This window comes from Ornithorhynchus anatinus, chromosome X1 (genome assembly GCF_004115215.2).
Source record: "Ornithorhynchus anatinus isolate Pmale09 chromosome X1, mOrnAna1.pri.v4, whole genome shotgun sequence".
Lineage (NCBI taxonomy): Eukaryota > Metazoa > Chordata > Mammalia > Monotremata > Ornithorhynchidae > Ornithorhynchus > Ornithorhynchus anatinus.
Window position 1 is genome coordinate 50,221,559 of NC_041749.1, and position 21,374 is coordinate 50,242,932.

General features: G+C 44.3%; 1 protein-coding gene across 1 annotated transcript in view; it reads left to right on the forward strand.

Moving 5' to 3' along the window:
* Positions 1 to 11,430: 11,430 nt before the first annotated feature.
* GRIP2 (glutamate receptor interacting protein 2) overlaps positions 11,431 to 21,374 on the forward strand; it is a 177,414-nt gene continuing 167,470 nt past the window's right edge. Inside the window, exons 1-4 of the mRNA XM_039910260.1 lie at positions 11,431 to 11,494; positions 13,499 to 13,734; positions 14,159 to 14,347; positions 16,336 to 16,481. Of these exons, the coding sequence (XP_039766194.1) occupies positions 11,431 to 11,494; positions 13,499 to 13,734; positions 14,159 to 14,347; positions 16,336 to 16,481 (635 nt within the window). The remainder of the gene's footprint in view (positions 11,495 to 13,498; positions 13,735 to 14,158; positions 14,348 to 16,335; positions 16,482 to 21,374) is intronic.

Genomic DNA, 21,374 nt, shown 5'->3' on the forward strand with positions numbered 1-21,374 from the left:
AGGACCCAGGTTTCCTGATTACTAAGAACATGTTCTTTCCACTGGACCAGCAGCTGGGCTAGTGGAAATTTCTAAACAAAGAGACTGCATTTTCAGCCAATTTGCTGCTCGTTGGGAACAGAGCAATATCGATTTGGCCAAATGATAGGCATACACCAGATGACATTTAAAGCCCTATCTTCATGGGACTGCATATCAATTTTGTCTGACAGTGAGAATTGATTTCCAAACAGATCCTTGCACTTCAGCAAGAACTTTTGGTTACTGAATTGGGCAGCATCCCACCACAGAGCTCAAACTCACTGTGCTTCCCACAGTAGCCTCTTTTACCATGAGGCCTTGTTCATTCTTATTTCTTCTTTCCCCAAACTCAGGTCCTGAGCTGGATTTCAGGACTTATAATAATAATGATGATGGTATTCGTTAAGTGTTTACTATCTACCAAGCACGTAGTGGAAGCCATTTATAATAGTATGCTGATTCTTTGTTGGTGGTTTAAAAGGTGATTGCAGGAGGACTGATTTCTCCTCGCTCTTTTATTTGACAATAAAACGAATGCACGGGGGCTATATCTCTGCATAAGACTGATAGCGATCTTTAAAAAGACATCTATAAACCAGCCCGCTGTCAAATGAAAGATCACACTGCTCCCTAGTGGTTTTCTCTGAAAAGTAAGAAAGATTTGGTGATACTGGATTTAAACTTTTAAAGTGCTCTGGATAAAGTTTTGACCTGCCTAAGAGTCATAAAAAATTTAAAACGATGTAATAAGTGGGACATAGATTTCCCCTTTTCTCCCAAAGACTGTTCTGGGTTTACTTCTGGGCTGGAAGAAATTTTAGCTTTGACTTCTTTCACTGACATTTTGTTTGACAAGGCAAAAATCTATTCAAAAGACATATTTTTTATTCTTTTCCAAGTTTTCTTCAAACGGTTGAGTTCTATTGATATTTCTCTTTCAGAGGAGATTGGTTTTATTATCTGTATTGAGACCAATTCTACATCCTAGTACAAAGCTAAGAAATTCTCTTCAAAGCGTTTGGTAGGTTGCACTTAAAATTTGCTGTCTGCTGGTGCTCTTTAGCTATGGACTTCCTCTGTGCATCTTAATGAGATTTATTATTCCTTCAACCTTTGATTTGCTGTTTTCTTAAGGGAAGATTTAGGCAACCAGGAATAAAATAGAATCAGGTATTACCAGAGAATAAATCATAATGGAATGGAAAGGAGCGATGTCCAGAGGTTCCCAGGAAAATAGATACTGCAGACCTTGTGCTGGGGCATGGAGATAGGACCCATTTTAACTAAGTCACACTTGTAGGTGTAACAGTTTCCTCTGACCACATCACCAAAGCAAAGTTGGGCGGAGAGCCTGTTGTTAATAAAGCATCTTGTTCCTTCCAAAAATGCCTTTTCTCCTATGCACTATTCTGGGAAAGTTATTTTGGCATCCCCATATGAACCCCAAGGAGAATAACTCTGTTATATTGTACTCTCCCAAGCACTTAGTACAGTGGTCTGCTGAGAGTAAGTGTTCAATACCTATGATTAATTAAAACCCACACACCTGCCCTGCCCAGGATAATCTACCCCACTCTGCCCATCCACTTCCTTGACTACTAAACCAGAGAGCAGTGCTGGTTCCTCCTACACAACATTTTGGAAATCTACCCCTTCCTTTCCAACATGCTGGTCGAGACACTTGTCATAACCTGGCTTGACTACTGCATCAATTTCCCTGCTGACTTCCCTGCCCTCTGGCCTATATTTCCACTCTCCTGCCTGGATCATTTTTCTAAAATCTGATTGAATGAATGAATAAGTAAAATGCTGTTCTGCACGTAGCTGCCCATTCCTCTCCACATCAAGCAGAAACTCCTGGCCAAAGGCTTTAAGGCACTCAGCACTTTCCTTTCTATTTATCTACTTGCTTTTCCCAGTCATCCAATGAATCTGTGGTATTTATTGAGCACTTTCCTTGTGCAGAGTACTGTATTAAGTGCTTGGAAGAGTACATTGCAAAGGAGTTGGTACATACATTCCCTGCTCAAAAGAAATTTACGGTCTAGAGGGGGACACAGACATTAACTTAAATAAAATAAATTACAGATATATATATAAGAGCCATGGGTCTTAGGGTGGGGTGGATAAAGGATACAAATCCAAGTACAGTGGGAAGCAGCATGGCATAGTGGATAGAGCACGGGCCTGCAAGTCAGATGGTCATGGGCTATAATCCCAGATCCGCCACTTGTCTGCTGTGTGGCCTTGGGGAAGTCACTTCACTTCTCTATGCTTCAGTTACCTCATCTGTGAAATGGGGATTAAGATGGTGAGCCCCATGTGAGACAGGGACTGTGTCCAACCTGATTTGCGTGTATCCATCCCAGCCTTAGTACAGTGCTTGGTACAGAGTAAGTACTTAACAAATACTTATTTTTTTTTTTAAGTTCAAGGGTGATGCAAAAGGGAGACAGAGCAGGGAAAATGAGGGCTTAGTCGGGGAAGGCCTTTTGAAGGAGATGTGATTTTAATCAATTTTAATTAGGCTCTGAAGGTGGGAAGAGTGGTGGTCTGTTGGATATAAAGGGGGAGGGAGTTTCGCTACACCACAGGTCTCTTTGTAGCTCTCAAATTTACCTACTTATTGAGCCTTATATTTGTCTCTCCTGCTGCCAATCTCTTTCTTGTGCCCTTCCTTCTTCCTGGAACTCCCTCCTCATTCACATTCAACATACCAACATGTTTCCCAAATGTAAACCCTTCTAAAATCTAGAATCTAAAATCTAAAATCTCTGTAGACTGTAAGCTCCTTGTTTGCAGGGAATATGTCTACTAACTGTTATATTGTACTCTCTCAAGTGCTTAGTACAGTGCTCTGCACATGGTAAGTGCTCAATAAATATGATTGATCGATTGATTGATTAAAATCACAGCTCCTCCACGAGGCCTTCTCTGATTAATTTTAAATTTTCTCACCTTATGTCTTCCCTACTACCACTTCAGCACTTCTGCACCACCTAAGTATTTTAGTACTTACAACCTCCAGTAGCAGTAATGGATGAATAGTTATACTCTATTAATGTCTGTCCCCACTTCAATCTGTTCTTCACTCTGCTGCCCCGATCATTTTTCTAAAAGGAGGTACAGCCCATATATCCCCACCCCTCAAGAATCTCCAGGGGTTGCCTATCCAACTCTGCATCAAACAGAATAACCACTCAATCAGCTCTCCCCCATCTAACCTTACCTCTCCAATTTCCTACCACATCCCAGCCTGCACACACTGCACCTCTAACACCAACTTATGTGGTGTTCCTCTATCTCATCTATCATGCCACTGACCCCTCACCCCTATTCTGACTCTGACCTGGTACTCCCTCCCCCTTCATATATGCCAGACTATCACTTTCCCCACCTTCAGAGCCTTATAAAAAACATATCTCCTCCAAGAGGCCTTCCCTCACTAAGCCCTCATCACTCCTACTCCCTCTCCCTTCTGCATCACCAATGCACTGGGATCTGTACCCTTTAAGCACTCAATATTTACCCCAAACTCAGTCCCACAGCACCTTTGTTCATAATTGTAATTTATTTTAAACTCTGTCTCGCCTTCTAGACTCTAAGCTCCTTGTGGGCAGGGAGCATGTCTACCAACTTTGTTGCATTGTACTCTTCCAAGCACTTAGTACAGTGCTCTGCACACAGTAAGCACTCAATAAATATCATTGATTAATTTTTTAATGGTATTTGTTAAGTGCTTACTATGGGCCAGTGCTGGGGTAGATACAAGCTAATCAGGCTGGACACAATCCCTGTCCCACATGGACTGACAATCTTAATCCCCATTTTACAGATGAGGTAACTGAGGCACAGAGAAATGGAGTGACTCGCCCAAGATTACACAACAGACGAGTGGTGGAGCCAGGATTAGAACCCAGGTCCTTCCGACTACTGGGGCCATGCTCTATCCACTAGGCGACTGCTTCTGTAATTGATTGATGATTAATTCCTCCTATCTGTTTTTTTCTTTTAGTGTCTGTGTTTCCCACTAGATTGTAAACTCCTTGAGATTAGAGATCATCATATATTCAATTCCATTCTACTCTCCCAAGTGTTGAGTACTGTGTGCCAGACACACGGTAGGTTTTCAACTTTGCTGACTGCTTGACTGACCTTGCTGTTCACCCTAGCATAATATCCTGGCCTCCCGGGCTTCCAGAATGTGGCCTGATTTTATCCTAATCCTCAGGTCTCCTCCTAAGGTAAAAAATAGGTTCATGGTTTAAAGTGATTTTACTTACAGACCACTGGTGAATATCAGAAGCAGCTCTGGGTTTGGAGACTCCGGTGAAGAGGCCAGAATCACCTCTATTTTCATAGACAACTGTATAAGTGGTCAGTGATTGGGTTACACAGAAACAATAAAGCAGTCTTTCTGTCAATATCTAGGGCCCTGTAAGCACAGATCACCTGCAGTGGAGCGGACTCATCCCCTCCACCTCCCGACTGACACCTCCCCATGCCCCTCTTGGTCACCTCCCACCCCTTCATCCATCTGCCGATACACCCCTCCATCTCAGTGGCCCCACTCCCCCATATCCATCAACCTGGCCCCGGACTCACCAGCATAAAGAGATGAAACTGAATATTTTCTAGTCTGTTCAGAAGGCTCATGTGGAAAAGAGTTTGCTTATCTTAATGGGGGTATAAGGGAAAAGGTCACCACTTGTTCTGCAAACTTGTAGTTTAAGAGCATTTCAGTAGGTCACCAAGCTCAAAAACTTGCCAGATCTTGAATGGAGTTTGGCTCATTTCCCACTGTTTCATATCTGTGACAGCTGCACTTGATCTCTGTTTTCTTTTAAACTAGCTGCATCACAAGAGGGCAGAGGGTATTGGTCCTCCCATTATCCTTTAGAATGTCAGCATCAGATCAGAGTGGTGTTCTCTTTTTCTCTGAGCTTACTCTTTGGGTTTTGGTCAGCAAGGGCAGACTCCTGTGATAGGTTGACTGTGGAGTGGTTGCCTGGGGGCCCTGTCCTGAAAGAAGCCATTGCCTAATTAAGAAGTGAAGAGTGAATTTAACCCCATGGAAGCACTGTGGCCTGGAAGGCTTATGCCACTTATGTGGTCAAGGAGAAAATCTCTGGTGACAAAATGATGTGATGATGTAATGTTGATGGTGTTATCTTTAAAAGAGAGGAAGAGAAAGCTTTTAAGTGGCTGTTGATATGCCATAAGAATAAAATAAAAATTAATGGTGGTATTTGTTAAGCGCTTACTCTGTGCAAAGCACTGTTCTAAGCGCTAGGGGATACAAGGAGATCAGGTTATCCCACATGGGGCTCACAGTTTTAATCCCCATTTTACAGATGAGGTAACTGAGGCACAGAGAAGTTAAGTGACTTGCCCAAAGTCACACAACTGGCAAGCGGCAGAGCCGGGCTTCGAACCCATGAACTCTGACTCCTAAGCCCGGGCTCTTCCCACTGTGCCATGCTGCTTCTCTGACAATAGCTTTATATATATGTATATTATAATATAAATCATTATTATTACATACAGTTGTCCTTTGTGTTCAAAGAAGACACCACTGATGGTGAAGTTCACTTTTGAGTGTGTGAGTGGTGGGAAAGACCAATGTGGGATCCATGGTCCAAGTCAAATTGAGCATGCAATTTTGTTATTGTTCTTTCTTTAGGTTTGCAGAGCCTAATGCGGTTTTCCTTTGTCCTCATCCTTGTCTCTCTCTTTCTGTGTGAAGCTTTGGATAAAAGAGCCACTCCCTCCTTGATGGCAGTGCTCCATATTGGTCTAGTCTCAATGACTGACTCGCAGTATGCAGCTGGAGTGCAGCATGCTCTGAGGCTTTGTTTGACCATGTACTTAAAATGCTTCCCTCTGCCCTCGTTTCTTTCACTTTCCCAGTTTCAGCTCTCCATTCGGCAGCTCTTTGGGTATTCTGCCATTACTCATTCTTCTCACATGTCCCACTAAGTGTAGCTGTGTTAGGTGAGTATAGCATCGATACTCAGAGTCTGACTTTATTCCAATCAATCAATCAATCAGTGGCAATCATTTCATGCTGTGTGCAGAACGCTGCCCTGGGGGTTTAGGAAAATACAGTTCCATAGTTAGTAGACATGATCCCTGCCCTCAAGGAGAATACAATCTCTTCATTTTTTGTGATCTTATCTTTTTTATGGTATCCATTAAACACTTACTATGTACCAGGCACTGTACTAAGCACTGGGTAGATACAAGTTAATCAGGTTGAACACAATCTCTGTCCTACATAGAGCTCACAGTCTTAATCCCCATTAAGTTACAGATGAGGTAACTGAGGCACAGAGAAGTTGTGACTTGCCCTTGGTCACATAGCAGTCAAGTGTTGGAGCTGGGATTAGAATCTCCATCCTTCTTCCTGCCAATCCCGTGATCTATTTCCTTGGCCACACTAGTGTGGCCCGTAAGTGAGGCTGGGGGGAGCTGCTCACGGAGCTGAGAGTGGCATCTGTACGTGGTCCAGGTCTCGCAGCCAGACAGAAGGTTGGAAAAAACAAATCCTGTCGGTTCTACTTTCACAACATGACTAAAGTTTACCCTTTCCTCTCCATCCAAACTGCTACTATTCTGATCCAACCACTTATCCTATCCCACCATCAGCCTCCTTGCTGACCTCCCTGCCTCCTATCTGTCCCTACTCCAGTCCATACCTCATTCTGCCTTCCGGATCATTTTTTCAAAAAAATGGTTCAATCCACATCTCCCCACTCCTCAAGAGTTTCCAGTGGCTGCCCATCAACTTCTGCATTACGCAGAAGTCCTTATCATCAGCTTTAAAGCACTTAAGCAGCTCTCCCCATTCTACCTTTCTTAGCCAATTTTCTGCTGTACACACTTTGCATCTCTAATGCCAACTTACTCACTTTATTTCTATCTCGTCTATCTTGATGCCGACCCTTACCCATGTCCTCCTTCTTGCCTGGAACTCCCTCCCCCTCCATATATGACAGATGACCACTCTTTCCACCTTCAAAACCTTATTAAAATCACATCTCCAAGAGGATTTCCCCAACTGAGCCCTCATTTCCCCTACTCTCTCTCCCTTATGTACCACCCTTGCATTTGGATTTATGCCCTTTAAACATTTGGATATTTCACCCCACCCTCAGCTAGACAGCACTTACGTTTTGTCTCATTTTATGCGGTCGAGTCATCTCCAGCCCATAGTGCTTATGTACCTATCATTTTAATGTCTGTTTCCGCTAAACTGTAAACTCCCTGATGGCAGGGAATGTGCCTTCAAATGCTTGCCACAGTGCTGTGCACACAGTAGGGACTCAAATTCCATTGATTGACTGACTGCAAAGAGCTGGTAGAAATCTGTTCCGGGAATTCTGTGAGGTAATAGCTTTCTTGAACCTAATGTTCAAGATTAGTGTATTTCAATAGCAATGGATGTAGGTCGAGTGTTCTCTGTGATATAAAATCTTGGTCTAGAGGACCTCTAAAATGTCCTTCAGCCTGAGGGTGATTCATTTGGGAAGAACAAATGCTCCTTGTGTCATTTGGTTGGCTTCTTTGGAGATGCCAATCTCAAGAAATCCAATCCAGGAAAAAGAGCAGTAATTCCTGTACCATATTGTGATGATGAGGATGAATTCTTCTGTTGAAAATGATGGGTGAGCCTGTTTAGACAGTGAGCCCCATGTGGGACAGGGGCTGTGTCTAACCTGATTATCTTGTGTCTACCCTAACATTAGAACAGTGCCTGGCACGTGGTCAGTGCTCAACAAATGCTGTTATCATCATCATGAGCCTTGGAACTAGCTTCGGGACCAACAATAATAATAATAATAACAATCATGATATTTGTTTAGTACTTACTATGTGCCTGGCACTGTACTAAGCACTGAGGTGGATACAAGCAAATCGAGTTGGACACAGTCCCTGTCCCCTGTGAGGCTCACAATATCAATCCCCATTATACAGATGAGGTAACTGAGGCACAGAGAAATGAAGTGACATGCCCAAGGTCAATCTGCAGGCAAGGGGTAGACTGGGATTAGACCCATGACCTTCTGACTCCCAGGTCTGTGCTCTATCCAGCACGCCATGCTACTTCAAAAACCTATATGAAGGGACTGATTATAGTGATAGCAGATTGTGCTGTGCCATCTGCAGTATTTCATCCCTGCCAGCCATCCCTGCTGTGTGACCTTGGGCAAGCCGCATAACTTCTCTGTGCTTCAGTTACCTCGTCTGTAAAATGGGGATTAAGACTGTGAGCCCTACGTGGGACAACCTGATTACCATGTATCTACCTTAGCGCTTAGAACAGTGCTCGGCACATAGTAAGCGCTTAACAAATACCATAATTATTATTATTATTATTTTCCTACTGGGATGCAGAGTGCAGTGAGGAAGTAAGTGAGCAGAGGAACAGCCCATTGAGGAATTTTGTGTACAAAATGTATTTTATTGTAAACTGAACTTTCTGTGCCTAGCACAGAATAATCACCTAATAAGCTTCCTTTTGAGCTTGGATTCATAGAAATACAATCACTCCATCATATTTATTGAGGGCTTCCTGTGTTCTGTATACTGTAGTAAATGCTTGGGAGAGTACAATATAGCAGAGTTGTGTTCCCTGCCCACAATGAGCTTACAGTTTAGAGGAGGATACAGACATTAATTTAATAAATAAATTACAGATATATACATAAGTGGTGTGAGGCTGAGGGAGTGGTGAACCAAAGGTGCAAATCCAAGTATGAAGGTGACACAGAAGGGAATGGGAGAAGAGCCACTGAGGGCTATATATTTTTATTACCCTATTTATTTGGTTAATGAGGTGTACATCCCCTTGATTCTATTTATTGCTATTAAGTTGTCTTGTTTTCGTCCGTCTGTCTCCTGTGATTAGACTGTAAGCCCGTCAAGGGGCAGGGATTGTCTCTATCTGTTGCCGAATTGTACATTACAAGCACTTAGTACAGTGCTCTGCACATAGTAAGTGCTTAATAAATAATAATAATAATAATAATAATAATAATAATATTGGTATTTGTTAAGCGCTTACTATGTGCAGAGCACTGTTCTAAGCGCTGGGGGAGATACAGGGTCATCAGGTCGTCCCGCGTGAGACTCACAGTTAATCCCCATTTTACAGATGAGGTCACTGAGGCACAGAGAAGTTAAGTGACTTGCCCACAGTCACACAGCTGACAAGTGGCAGAGCTGGGAGTCGAACCCATGACCTCTGACTCCGAAGCCCAGGCTCTTTCCACTGCGCCACGCTGCTTCCCAATACGAATGAATGAATGAATGAATGAATGAATGAATGAAAGGCCTCATACAGGATGGGATGTTCCATTTATTTCCCAAAAATAAATGTCAAGAACATAGCAAGTCATGTCAATGAACCTAAATAGCCATTGGAAAGGAATCAAGTAAATGATGACGATGGTATTTGTTAAGTGCTTACTATGTGCCAGGCACTGTACTAAGCACTGGAAAGTCTCCATTGTTTTCCTGAGCAAGTGTCTCACTAAGATCTTCATTCTGCCACTTTTCTGCTGTGTGACCTCGGATAAGTCACTTAACTTCTCTGTGCCTCACTTACCTTATCTGTAAAATGGTTAAGACCGTGAGCCCCACGTGGATAACCTGATTACCTTGTATCTACCTGTCCCAAGGTGACCCTGGGGTACCGACCATCTCAAGGTCAAATGCTATCTCGTGACCTCCTGAGTCAGCAGGCAGAACTCAGAAGTGAGGGTGGGACACCACCCCCACAACTGAAACGGCCAGATTGACAGCCCAAGCTGGGAATACAGAAGGTGCCCCTCGCCCCCGGTCCAATCAAATTAGGAATGGAGGAGGGGGGAAGCAGAGATTGGATAAACTGAGGCCGGAAGCTGAAATGGCCTAAGGCCACACACAGGTGATAAATACCTGCCACCTCTAACCTTCTGTGCAGAGGAATGGGACTTGCAGCAGCTGGCTGCAGGTCGCCTTTGTCCAGAGCGTGAGAAGGCCGCTCTGCCTGCACCAAGTGAGGAACCGTGGGATGGGTGAGTGTCCCATCCTGCTGAGTGCTCGTGGGGTTGGAAGCCAGATGCTTCACCATGGGTATGTAATGTTTAAATGGATTTGATGTCTAAGTGGGTGCCTCTCCAGTGGGATGTGATTATGGTGAGAGCTAGCCGCCTCACCAAGTGTGAGTAGCACATAAGTGGATATGATGCCTAAGTGGGTGCCTCCCGAGTGGGACGTGAACAGGATGGGAGCTAGCTGCCTCACCAAGTGTGAGGAAAACATAAATGGGTAACACATAACTGGGTTTAATGCATAAGTGTATGTAACTCATAAGTGTATGTGACTCATAAGTATATGTAACTCATTAGTGTTTAACACATAAGTGTATTTAACGCAAAGGTGGATTCCTCCTGGGTGGGGCACGCACATGGTGGGAGCCAGCCGCTTCACCACGTTGTGAGTAAATCACAAGTGGGCTCGGGTGGCAAGCCACATGCGAGTAACATACCAGTGTATTCCTCCCATTAGGGAAGCTTTAACACCATATTTCTCCCAAAAAGGGAAGGCCGATTTGTCGCGTCTAAATAGCTAATTAAATCAATGCGCCCCATGGAATAAATTTTATGCAAACTCAGATTTTTTGTCCCCGGCCTCTCTCTCTCTCTCTCTCGCCGCGCCAATTCCAAAAGAACCTGTCCCCGGTGACGGGTGACACTACCCTTGCAGTTAGACAAGTGCTTGGCACATAGCGCTTAACAAGTAACATTCTTCTTATTATTATTATGTGGGACAGTGACTATGTCCAACCTGATTAGCTTGTATCGATCCCAGTGCTCTGTACAGTGCCTGGCAAATAGTAAGTCTTAACAAATGCCACAGTTATTATTATTATTATTACTGTTATTTGTCTTGAGGCTTCCAATAGTTGGCCTCAGAGCTCTGATATCTGTACCTTCCCATCACCCCTTCTGACTTTTCTAATTTCTCAAGAGCTGATGTTCTGGAGAAGGTGGAGAAGAGGAGCGTCGTTGAGGGGTTAGTTTAATCTCTAAACCAGGAGATGAAGGGTTAGGGAAGTAGCAGTACCCAATACCTTGGTACCCTGAAGCCAGTTCAGTCTTGGGCCACCCCCCAGGCAGTCCACTTCAGGCATCACTCTAGAGTGTCTATGAACAGTTCAGCCCTGCATCAGAATTTCATGGTTATCAATCCTAACTGTTGGTATAGCTACTATCATTACCCAATCAGCTTCAAGCTTGGTTTCTGTGGCAGGCCTTTAATCTGCATTAATGTTAACTTTTCCAAGAGTAAAATAGAGAAGAGGTTCTAGCCAGTCTGTGTGATTTCCAAACCACTGTGCTATGAGAGACTTGTAGGACAAGAATGGGGATCATGGAAGCTGGCCTGCTGGCTTTTTGGCAGGGGAGGGTTGGCCTTATTGTAGCAGGTAAACCTTCAGTGTAGTGTGGAATATTAGGATTGTCTGACTGAGTGCACCCCTTCTTCTCTTTCATTCCTTTTCCCCCCTTCTCCCATGCAACACGTAACACTTTCTTTTTTTCCATCTTAATAAAATTAGCCACATAGGGATTCAGGAATCTGGTAGAAAACTCCTGTGCAATTAGCGAATGTCTTGTATTGTGACACCTCTATTATTAAACTGTCATAAATGCAGGGCTATTACTTTGCTGTCTACTCAAATGTCCCTCCCTTTCTCTTTTACCGTTCCCCTCCCCTGATCCCAAAAACCTGCTTGAATCATCAGAATTTCCAACCTGTTCTGCTTTGGGGAAAATCATTTAGATGGGAACATTTCCCAAAATGCGCCAGCTTAGGGACAGAGCCCAGAGTCACCTGAAGGAATTACATTTATTTTCTTTGTGCATTACTGTGGGGAACTCATTAGAGGCAGAGCTCGGGACTTTGACAATTTCACTGATTATTTTACTTCACAAGGACTGGCTACTGGAAACAGACTCAGACCCGTGATCTATGAAAGTCAAGAAGAGTTCTGCTTTCCAGGGGGCAACAGCCTCTTGACACTGAATAGCAGAGAAAAACCATGCCTGTTGATGAGCAGGTGGTCTTAGAGCCTAGCGCCTGAACTGAACAAGGAAGAGAGTGTATATTTCTGCCAGGGCTCTGGGAGATTAGATACTTATTGTTAATTCAGTTAAAAGTGTCAGAATCTTCCCTGGTCATGCGAGACAAGATAGAAGCATGAGAAAGCTCAACCAAGAACTAAGGTATGACTCTAATTGCAAGGTACTCTCTCCTGGGTTGTCAGACTGGTGAGATGTATCAGACAAGCTACTCCTCAGCCAGCAGTGAGCAGTCTTGGAGGGACTGGCATAGTTCTTTGCCAGAGGCCCCAACATTGGCATGGTCCCAGTTCGACTCTCCATCCCAAGGTTTATCATGCAGCCCTATCAGGCCCCCACCTGCAGGGCATCTGCATTGAAAGTGGACGAAGAGTTCTCTTAGACTGAGAACCCCCGAGGGACAGGGACCGTATCTATTTCCCACCCATGTATTCTCTCCCAGAGCTGAGTATAGTCCTCTGTATACAATAAGTGCTTAGTGAATACACTCGCTACTACTCAGGTCCTGCCCTTGGCCCATTCAATTGAGGCTCTCTTATGAACCTATCCCTACTGCCAATTCCTGATTGCCCATGGCTGGTCCTGACTTCTGCCTGTTTCATCTAATGCCTATCTTGATTCCTTTGCGTCTTCCCCTGGCCTTGACCTCCACCTGTTGGCCCTGGCCCCTGCTTTGCCTGCGGCCTGCCCGGGCTTTGGCCCACCAGGGTCAAGTCAGACCAGTCTGATTCTGGGTCTCGGACTGACCTGGCCCTAAGCTGTGCCGCAGATGCTGCGTTCCATCCATGCCTCTCTACCCAGCTAATGGAGGGGAAGAAATAAATGGGGAACTGAGGATCCCTAAAAGGAAAGCCCCATTTCCTCATCTCGCCTCCTCCCCCTACCAAAGCAGGCTCATCGCTCTGCTTCCCCCAGGGTTCTCCTCCAGGCTTGTCAGAAGATTGATTCTGTCAGCATTTCAGGAAAGAGGAGACTAGAAGAGACAGGAATCCCTCTACTCCCTTCTCCTCTTCTCACATCCTCTAGGCTGTCCCCTTTCTGCTAAAGGTTCTGCAAGCTAAATACATATTAAAAAGTGATGAGAAACAAAATATATTTAGCTTCATGATAACAAAGCAATGCCAATATGAAACAATAAGGAAAAAATACTAATTACAGTTTTTATCTGCAGGAACTTTGGCCTTGTTCACTGGCAAGACAGTAGAAAATGGCACTAATGTTTGAAATGGCTACCAGTCAAGGCAGGAAATTACCCTCCCCAGCTCCCATTGCTTTCTTGTCCCCTCTTCCCCAGGCTCCCCTCGCCCTCCATTATGTTTTGGGTATTTTTGACTTTTATCTCTGGACAGCTGCTGCCACTGCTCCTTCTATCACAGCCACCATTATCTGGCAACACCTGTCCTCCGGGATCACAAAGTTGGGGGCGCTGGATGGGCAGAGATGGGGAAAGGCAGATGATGATGATGGAGGGGTTGCTGCCTTGAACCTTCTTCCCTGTGAACCTCCTCCTTCTCGACCACCTGCCTTCTCCCTGTGTCACCCCCGTTCATCCCCAGGACCAGGTGACAAAAATGCAGCAAGCTGGGTAAGACATTTCTCCTTTATAATAATAATAATAATGTTGGTATTTGTTAAGCGCTTACTATGTGCAGAGCACTGTTCTAAGTGCTGGGGTATATACAGGGTTATCAGGTTGCCCCACATGAGGCTCACAGTCTTAATCCCCATTTTACAGATGAGGGAACTGAGGCACAGAGAAGTTAAGTGACTTGCCCACAGTCACAAAGCTGACAGGTGGCAGAGCTGGGATTCGAACCCATGACCCCTGACTCCCAAGCCTGGGCTCTTTCCACTGAGCCACACTACTTCTTTATGTGTTCCATCTCTGGCCTAATCTAGAAAAGAGGGTTTCTGGGGAAGCATGGTTCTTCTGATCCTGACTTCCTGGTGGTGGGGTGCAGAGTTTGGGCTTTTTATCGTTTTGGGGCTTTCTGAGTTTTCTACCTCAGTCCTTCACTATCTACACGTGCCATTTCCACATCATATTGCTTCTGATCAAGAAGCTGAATGATGAGAACAGTTTTCATCCAGAAAAGATGGCACCACTCATAGCCCTTGTGCTGACTAGATGTGGAATTACTATCACAGCCTTGGACAAAGCTGTGTGGCTGGGTGAAGGCTGGTTTGGGTTCATGGAGGTGGGTCCTGGATGCCTCTTGTTTCAGACAGGAGGGATGTAGGCAGTTACTGGGTCTAGTCCTTCAAAATCTTCCCCAGGGTTAGAAGTGACTGTCTGGTGCCGCACACGGCTCTGATGTTCCTGCTGCTTTTGAGCTCTGATGTGTTTGTATGAGAAACAGTTACTGAATTGACTCACATTGGTTGTCTCCACCCCATAATCATCCCCTTCCTGATTTTTGAGAAGGAAATAAAAGATGATTTTGTAAGCAGTGATAGTAGCCTGTGCCATGGTTGCAAGAAGATTAGGGGTCAGAATGCTGGTGGATACAGGTGCAGACCAAGGGAGATTTTTTGAAATATGGACATTCAATAGAGTAGGAGAAGGAATAGGATTAGAATGCCATGGACACAGGCATGCAGATGCATGCAGATTCCTGGGTATTGAGAGCAGGTCTAGATACAGGGTCAGGGAGGTGAGCAAACTTCAGGGTAGGAAAAGGAGAGAGGAGGGAGTGGTTACACAGGGACTGTCGTCAAACGGCAGGGACTGTCTCTATCTGTTGCCGACTTGTTCATTCCAAGCACTTAGTACAGTGCTCTGCATATAGTAAGCGCTCAATAAATACTATAAATAAATACTATTGAATAATTCGTTGAGTGTTGTACTATTTATTGTATTAAGGACTTGAGAGAGTGCAGTAGAAGTTAGAGACAGTCACATGTGTTTTCTTTTCATTTCCTTCTCCCTTCTTTTATCCTCTTTTTTTTTCTTCTTTTTTCTCCTCTGCCTCTTAATTCCTTGGGTAATAAGCCCCTTTCCTGTTTACACATCACAAAAAATATGCAAACAAAGGGACAATTATGTGAGTAATGTAAATATTTTGGGTAGCTGTTGCTGCTGTGGATGTTGTTCTTTGTTAGGTTTTTCATTTCTTGTTTTCCTAGTTTCCCCCCTGGTTTTTGCAAGAAAGTGTAAAAGAGCCCTCCCCACCATCCTGACTCTTACCAAATTACCGTATCATACTCAAAGATAGCTAAGAAATGGTGGGGCATAGAGAGGGATGGAATGACTTAGAGGTTTTAGGGGCTGCAGCCCCAAGCCCTGGGATAAAATGGGCGTTGGCCACCACCTAAAGATATGCGATCCTACCTGCCACCACTTCAGACAGCAGTTATCTGCCTCCTGATCCTGCCAACATAGACACCACTTGGAACATTACGAAGATGGCGCCAGAATCCAGCCTTCCCAAGATGTCCACCACACGTGCAATGTCAGAGGGGCATGGAACCATATTGGAGCTGACCTGCAGTCCCTGCCATCCAACTTCTCCCCACCTACTCCCTCTGATACTGAGCATGGATGGCAGCTATCTTCAATTTCAGGATAGTTGGTGAAAAAGCCAAGAGCTGAGGTGACGGAGACTGTGTAGGACCATGCATATGGAGCTCAGCTCTCGTACCCCTGCACCGCTGTTCCCACTATCCACCTCCAGTCATGGCCTGGAACTCTCTAGCCACCACTTCCCAGAATCACCATGCTGGGACTGCAGCTGCCTCCCTGTGGCAGGGAAAACATTCTGCAGCTCCAGATTCAAAACTGCCCATCTGTTCTCCACCCATTCACAGAAAGCTGAATTAACCCCAAAAGAAAAGTCAGTGAGCCAGAAATTAGCTCATAAACCTTTCTCGAACATCCTGAAAGATAAGTCATTTTCAATTAAAGCTTTTTTGGTAGAAATAATTTACCAACTAGCCTCTTCCCCTTTTAACCAGTCTCATCAATCCTTTCACTGTTTCACAACTTCTTTCTAAGCTTAAATTCAAACTGGTTGCCTAAAACTATGCTTTCTGTTATGTGACTTCACACTCTACAGGATTCTATGCATTTGCATTGATATCAGAAGTTCCTTCAGTGGTACTTGGAGAATAGAAGTGCAGAGTGGCTTGATCATGCCATCCTCAAGGACCCTCACCCATTCAGCCGTGCTGAATCCTTTCATTTCAGTCTTCTATTTTTAGTTTTACTTGCAGCAATCTTGATAGACCAGGGAGTTCTTATGAGGAGCTACCCAAGGGTGTGGATGACCTCGCCCTCTCCTGCTACAGCCACTGCAATTATTCAGTGGGGACTCCATGTGGAGCTTTCCCCATGTAGGAATGTGGCTAAACAATATTGCCGAAGGAAAATTGTTCTCCAAATACACTTGTCTTTTGTCAATACCTGCACCTAATCTTTAGAGGCCTTCCATTCAAGCTCTAGTTAGGCCTGTGCCTTTTAAACTTAAGATTGCATCAAATGCTGTTTCTCAGTTTTCTTCCCATTGTGTTGATTTGCCAGTACGGAATTCGAATTACATCTGTCTCTGCATGAATTTTCAACTTCATCACAAGAATGCCAAACACTCTCTTCATTTCAGGGGCAGGGGTGGAAAAGTGGGTTAAAAATATCCATCGAATACTTCATATATGCAGTAGCTTATTTAATATTTTGGAGGAAAGCATCTGTCAAATGGCACCAGACTTTATAGCAGCTTCATTAAGTAGAATCTGAATGATCCCACTGAAAACCCCAGCAAATAAAATTCATCTTCATTCATATGCAGGTCAGCAGTGTTTTGAAAAAGAATAGGAAAGCAAAGCATCATGGCTGAAACTATGCAAATATATGTGAATGTGTCCCTTCATCTTTTACTAATGCATTCTTAACAATGTTACTTTGCTGAAAAGCCACTACACACACAATGCCTATTTGAGTGTAATGCCCTGAGTCACTTATCTGTTTGATTTAGCAGCACATTTCTGGGAAGTGTAAAAGTTTCTGGAGAGAGCTAGAGGTTTGTCTGATGTGGGGAGAGAGTTCCAAGCTGGGAGAACAACCTGGGAAGCAGTGTGGCCTAATGGCACAGGCCTGAGAGTCAGAGGACCTGGGTTCTAATCCTGGTGCCGCCACTTGTCCATTGTGTGACCTTGAGCAAGTCACTTAATTTCTCTGTGCTTTAGTTTCCTCTTCTGTAAAATGGGGATTATGACTGTGAGCCCCATGTGGGCCAGGGACTGTGTTCAACCCGATTATCTCGTATCTACCCCGGCACTTAGTACAGTGCCTGCCACATAATGTTGGTATTTGTTAAGTGCTTACTATGTGCCGAACACTGTTCTAAGCCCTGGGGTAGACACAGGGGAATCAGGTTGTCCCACGTGGGGCTCACAGTCTTAATCCCCATTTTACAGATGAGGTAACTGAGGCACCGAGAAGTTGTGACTTGCCCAAAGTCACACAGCTGACAAGTGGCCAATCTGGGATTCGAACCCATGACCTCTGACTCCAAAGCCCGTGCTCTTTCCACTGAGCCATGCTGCTTCTCGAAAGGGGATTAAGACTGTGAGCTCCATGTGGGACAGGGACTGTATCCAACTAGATTTGCTTGTATTGATCCCAGCACTTAGTACAGTGCCTGGCATATAGTAAGCACTTAAAATATACCACAAGTATTATTATTATTATCATTATGAGGGAGGGTAAGGGGGCAAGAGAGTCGAGAGTGAGGGACAGCCAGAAGATTGGCTTGGGAGGAGCAAAGACAGTGTGTGTGAGAATTGTGGATGAAGAGAACAGGTATGTAGGATAGGGGCATGGTAGTGCAGAGCCTTGGAGCCAATCATGAATAGTTTTTGCTTGATATGGAGGGAAATAGGAAGCCAATGGAGGTTTTTGGGGAGTGCTAAGTGACACTGGAAGAAGATAATTCGTTTAGCAGTGTTTCCTGGATTTAGTTGTTAGAAAGTCACTGGTGCAGCATGGCCTAGTGGATAGAGCACGGGCCTGAGAGTCAGAAGGGCCTGGGTTCTAATCCCAGCTTTGCCACTTGTCTGCTCTGTGCCCTTGGGCAAGTCACTTCTCTGTGCCTCAGTTACCTCATCTGACAAAAGGGGATTAAGACTGTGAGCTCCATGTGGAACAGGGACTGTATCCAACCAGATTTGCTTCTATTTATCCCAGCACTTAGTACAGTGCCTGGCACATAGTAGGCACTTAATAAATACCATTACTTTATTTATTTGGGGTTTTTGGTGACCTCAGTGAGTGATGACTTAGTGGAGTGAAGGGGTCAAAAACCTTCTTGACTGCAGTGGGTCAAGTGGAGTGCTGGTATAGAGGAAGTGAAAACCTTGGGTGTGCACAATCTATCTAAGGAGTTTGGACAGGAATGTAGGATAATAGCTACCTAAAGAAGGCTCCTTATCCTTTAAAGGAGATTTGAGCATGTTTGATGACAGCGAGGAGTGAGAGGTTGAATATAGTGGTGTTTTTAGAAGGCAAGAGGGGAATGGAGTCAGTGGCATAAGTAGAAGGGGTGAATTTAGAAGCGGATGGGAGATCTCCTCTTGAGAGTCAGCTGGGAAGGAACAAAAAGAGGAGGAGGAGTGAAGAAGCGATGAAAGACTTTGGGTCACTTCCCACCTAAGATTGTCTATTTCACCAGCAAAACAGTTGGCAAGAGCATCAAGGACAGGGTGGAAAGGTGGTGGGAGTCCAAGGGGCTTCAAGAGAGAGTTAAGGACTCGAAGAGCTGGTAGAGGTTTTGGTGTGAGAGTCAAGGGAGGAATAGAAGAGTTTGGCAAGCAGAAGTGAGAGCTCAATTATTCCAGAAGATAATTTGGCAGATGTTGGCCCAGTGTCTGGATTTCTGCCAGCTGCACAAGTGCAAGAGTGGAGGAAATAGACTGTCGGGGTGATCCAAAGTTGGGGTTTGATGATGCAAGAACAGTGAAGTGGCAGAGCATGGAGGAAGTTGAGTTGGGTGGAAAGGGTAGAGGTAAGGGCATCGAGAAATGGAAGAGTTGGTAGAGGACCCAGGACGGGTGTGATCATCTGAGCCAAGTGGAGGGGATCCAGAGTCCAGAAATCATGATGAGGGGTGAGGACTAAATTTGGAGGAGAGAAAATGTGGTGTGCTGGAAAGTGAGAACTGGCAAGGTTGGAGATGGAGCAATGTCTGGAGATGATGAAATCCAGCATTTGTCTGTGCTGATGCTTGGCTGAGGTGGGGTTTAGTAAAAGATCAGCAGAGTTCAAAAATGAAGGGAAGAGGCTGGCCAGAGGATCAGGAGGCTCATCAATATGGAGGTTCAAGTCCCCGAGGAGTAGATATAAGAGTAGGAAATAAGAGTAGGAAGGAGAGAAAGACATCAAAATCAGTCAAAAATGCAAAGGGGGGACCAGAAGGGTGGTAAGTAGTAGCTGCAGTGGGTGCAAGAGGCACTCCCTTTATTGTGAGACTTAATTCCCCTTGTAATAGCCCCTCTCCTATTTAGAGTTACAAAACTGATATAAAAGTTGACACTCACAAATTACTCACAAATTATGTGAGTAAATATGGTATTTTATTACAGGTTCTATGCTTCCAAACTGGGTGCACTTCACCATCCCTTTCCATCATGCATTATCACTAATTCCCATACCTTGTGTTCAAAGGATAGAAGTATACTTGCTTAAATTGTTAATTACATTTTCCTTTTCTTTTCGTTCCTTTCTTCTCTTTAGTTTTTCTTACTGCATGAGTATTTTTTTCAGAGCTTTCTTCAGTCATTGTCTTGTCTTATGCTGTCGTCATCTCTGACCCATAGTGACACCGTGGGCGTATCTCTCTCAGGACACCCCACCTCCATCTGCAAACGTTCTGGTAGTGTACCCGTAGCAGGTTTTTTTGGGTAAAAGTACAGAAATGGTTTATCATTGCCTTCTTCTGAGCAGTAAACTTGACTCTCCGTCCTCGACTCTCTCCCATGCCACTGTTGCCCAGCACACGTGAGTTTTGACTTGTAACAGATTGCCTTCCATTCGCTAGCCACTGCCAAGCTAGGAATGGAATGGGAATGCCTCTTTTTGAATCTTCCTCCCATAGTTGAGACTGGTAGAGTACTGGAAACTCTCTAGGAGCGATCCTGAGAGGGGTTTCAATCTTTACTATTTGATAAATGAATAATTCATTAGATACAACATCAAAATTGGTTGGATATGATATTCAATGCATTTCAACAAGGGTGTGCTCTGAAATTGTGGACAAAGTTTTTAAGCCAACAATGATCGTATTCATTCTTCTCCTTTGGAATATAGAGTCAGTCCCTCTTTGCTCCTTCTCTTCTGCTTCAAAAACACCCAAGGCTCCCCCCTATTAAAAAAGCCATCCCATCCCATGACTCCACTGTAAACTCCAACTATCTTTCCATTTCCCAGATCCCAATCCTGTCCAAACTCTTTGAACTGTATATAATGAAGTGGTATACTCAAGCTGCCTTCGTTTTCTCTTAACCAACTCTCTTTTCAATCCCCTATGAACCCCTCATGTGATTTCCAGATTTAATAGGCTCTACTTTATCATCATCGATGGCATTTATTGAAAACTTACTGTGTGCAGAGCACTGTACTAAGCACTTGGGAAAGTACAATGCAACAGCTTTGTTAGACACATTCCCTGCCCACAACAAGATTACAGTCTAGAGGAAAAATGGTAATTAAAAGTAGTTATGTGACACTATTGGCCAAGACTTTCTTTGAGAAACACTATCTCACCTTGGTTACTGACATTGGGATGCAGAGGGTTGGGTGGCAGTCATCAAAGCCTGAGGATGGTAAATTCAAAACATAGAGAAGGGAACATTTTTCCACATAACATGTGGTAAGCCCCTTTAATTCATCATCATCATCATCATCATCATCATCATCAATGGTATTTATCGAGTGCTTACTGAGTGCAGAGCACTGTACTAAGTGCTTAGGAGAGTACAGGACAACAGAGTTGGAAGACATGGTCCCTGCCCATAAGGAGTTTAGGAAATTCTGCAGACAGAAAATACCAGTAGGTTCAAGAGGAGCTCAGATCAATTCATGGAGAGGCAATCTATAATTGTTTACTAGAGGAAAAGTTAAGGATATAGAGAGGAACAATTAGAGATTTTAGCTGTCACTCCTGAAGGCAGGAATAATGTCTACCAACTCTATTATACTCTCCCAAGTGATTAGCACAGTGCTCTGCCTAAAGT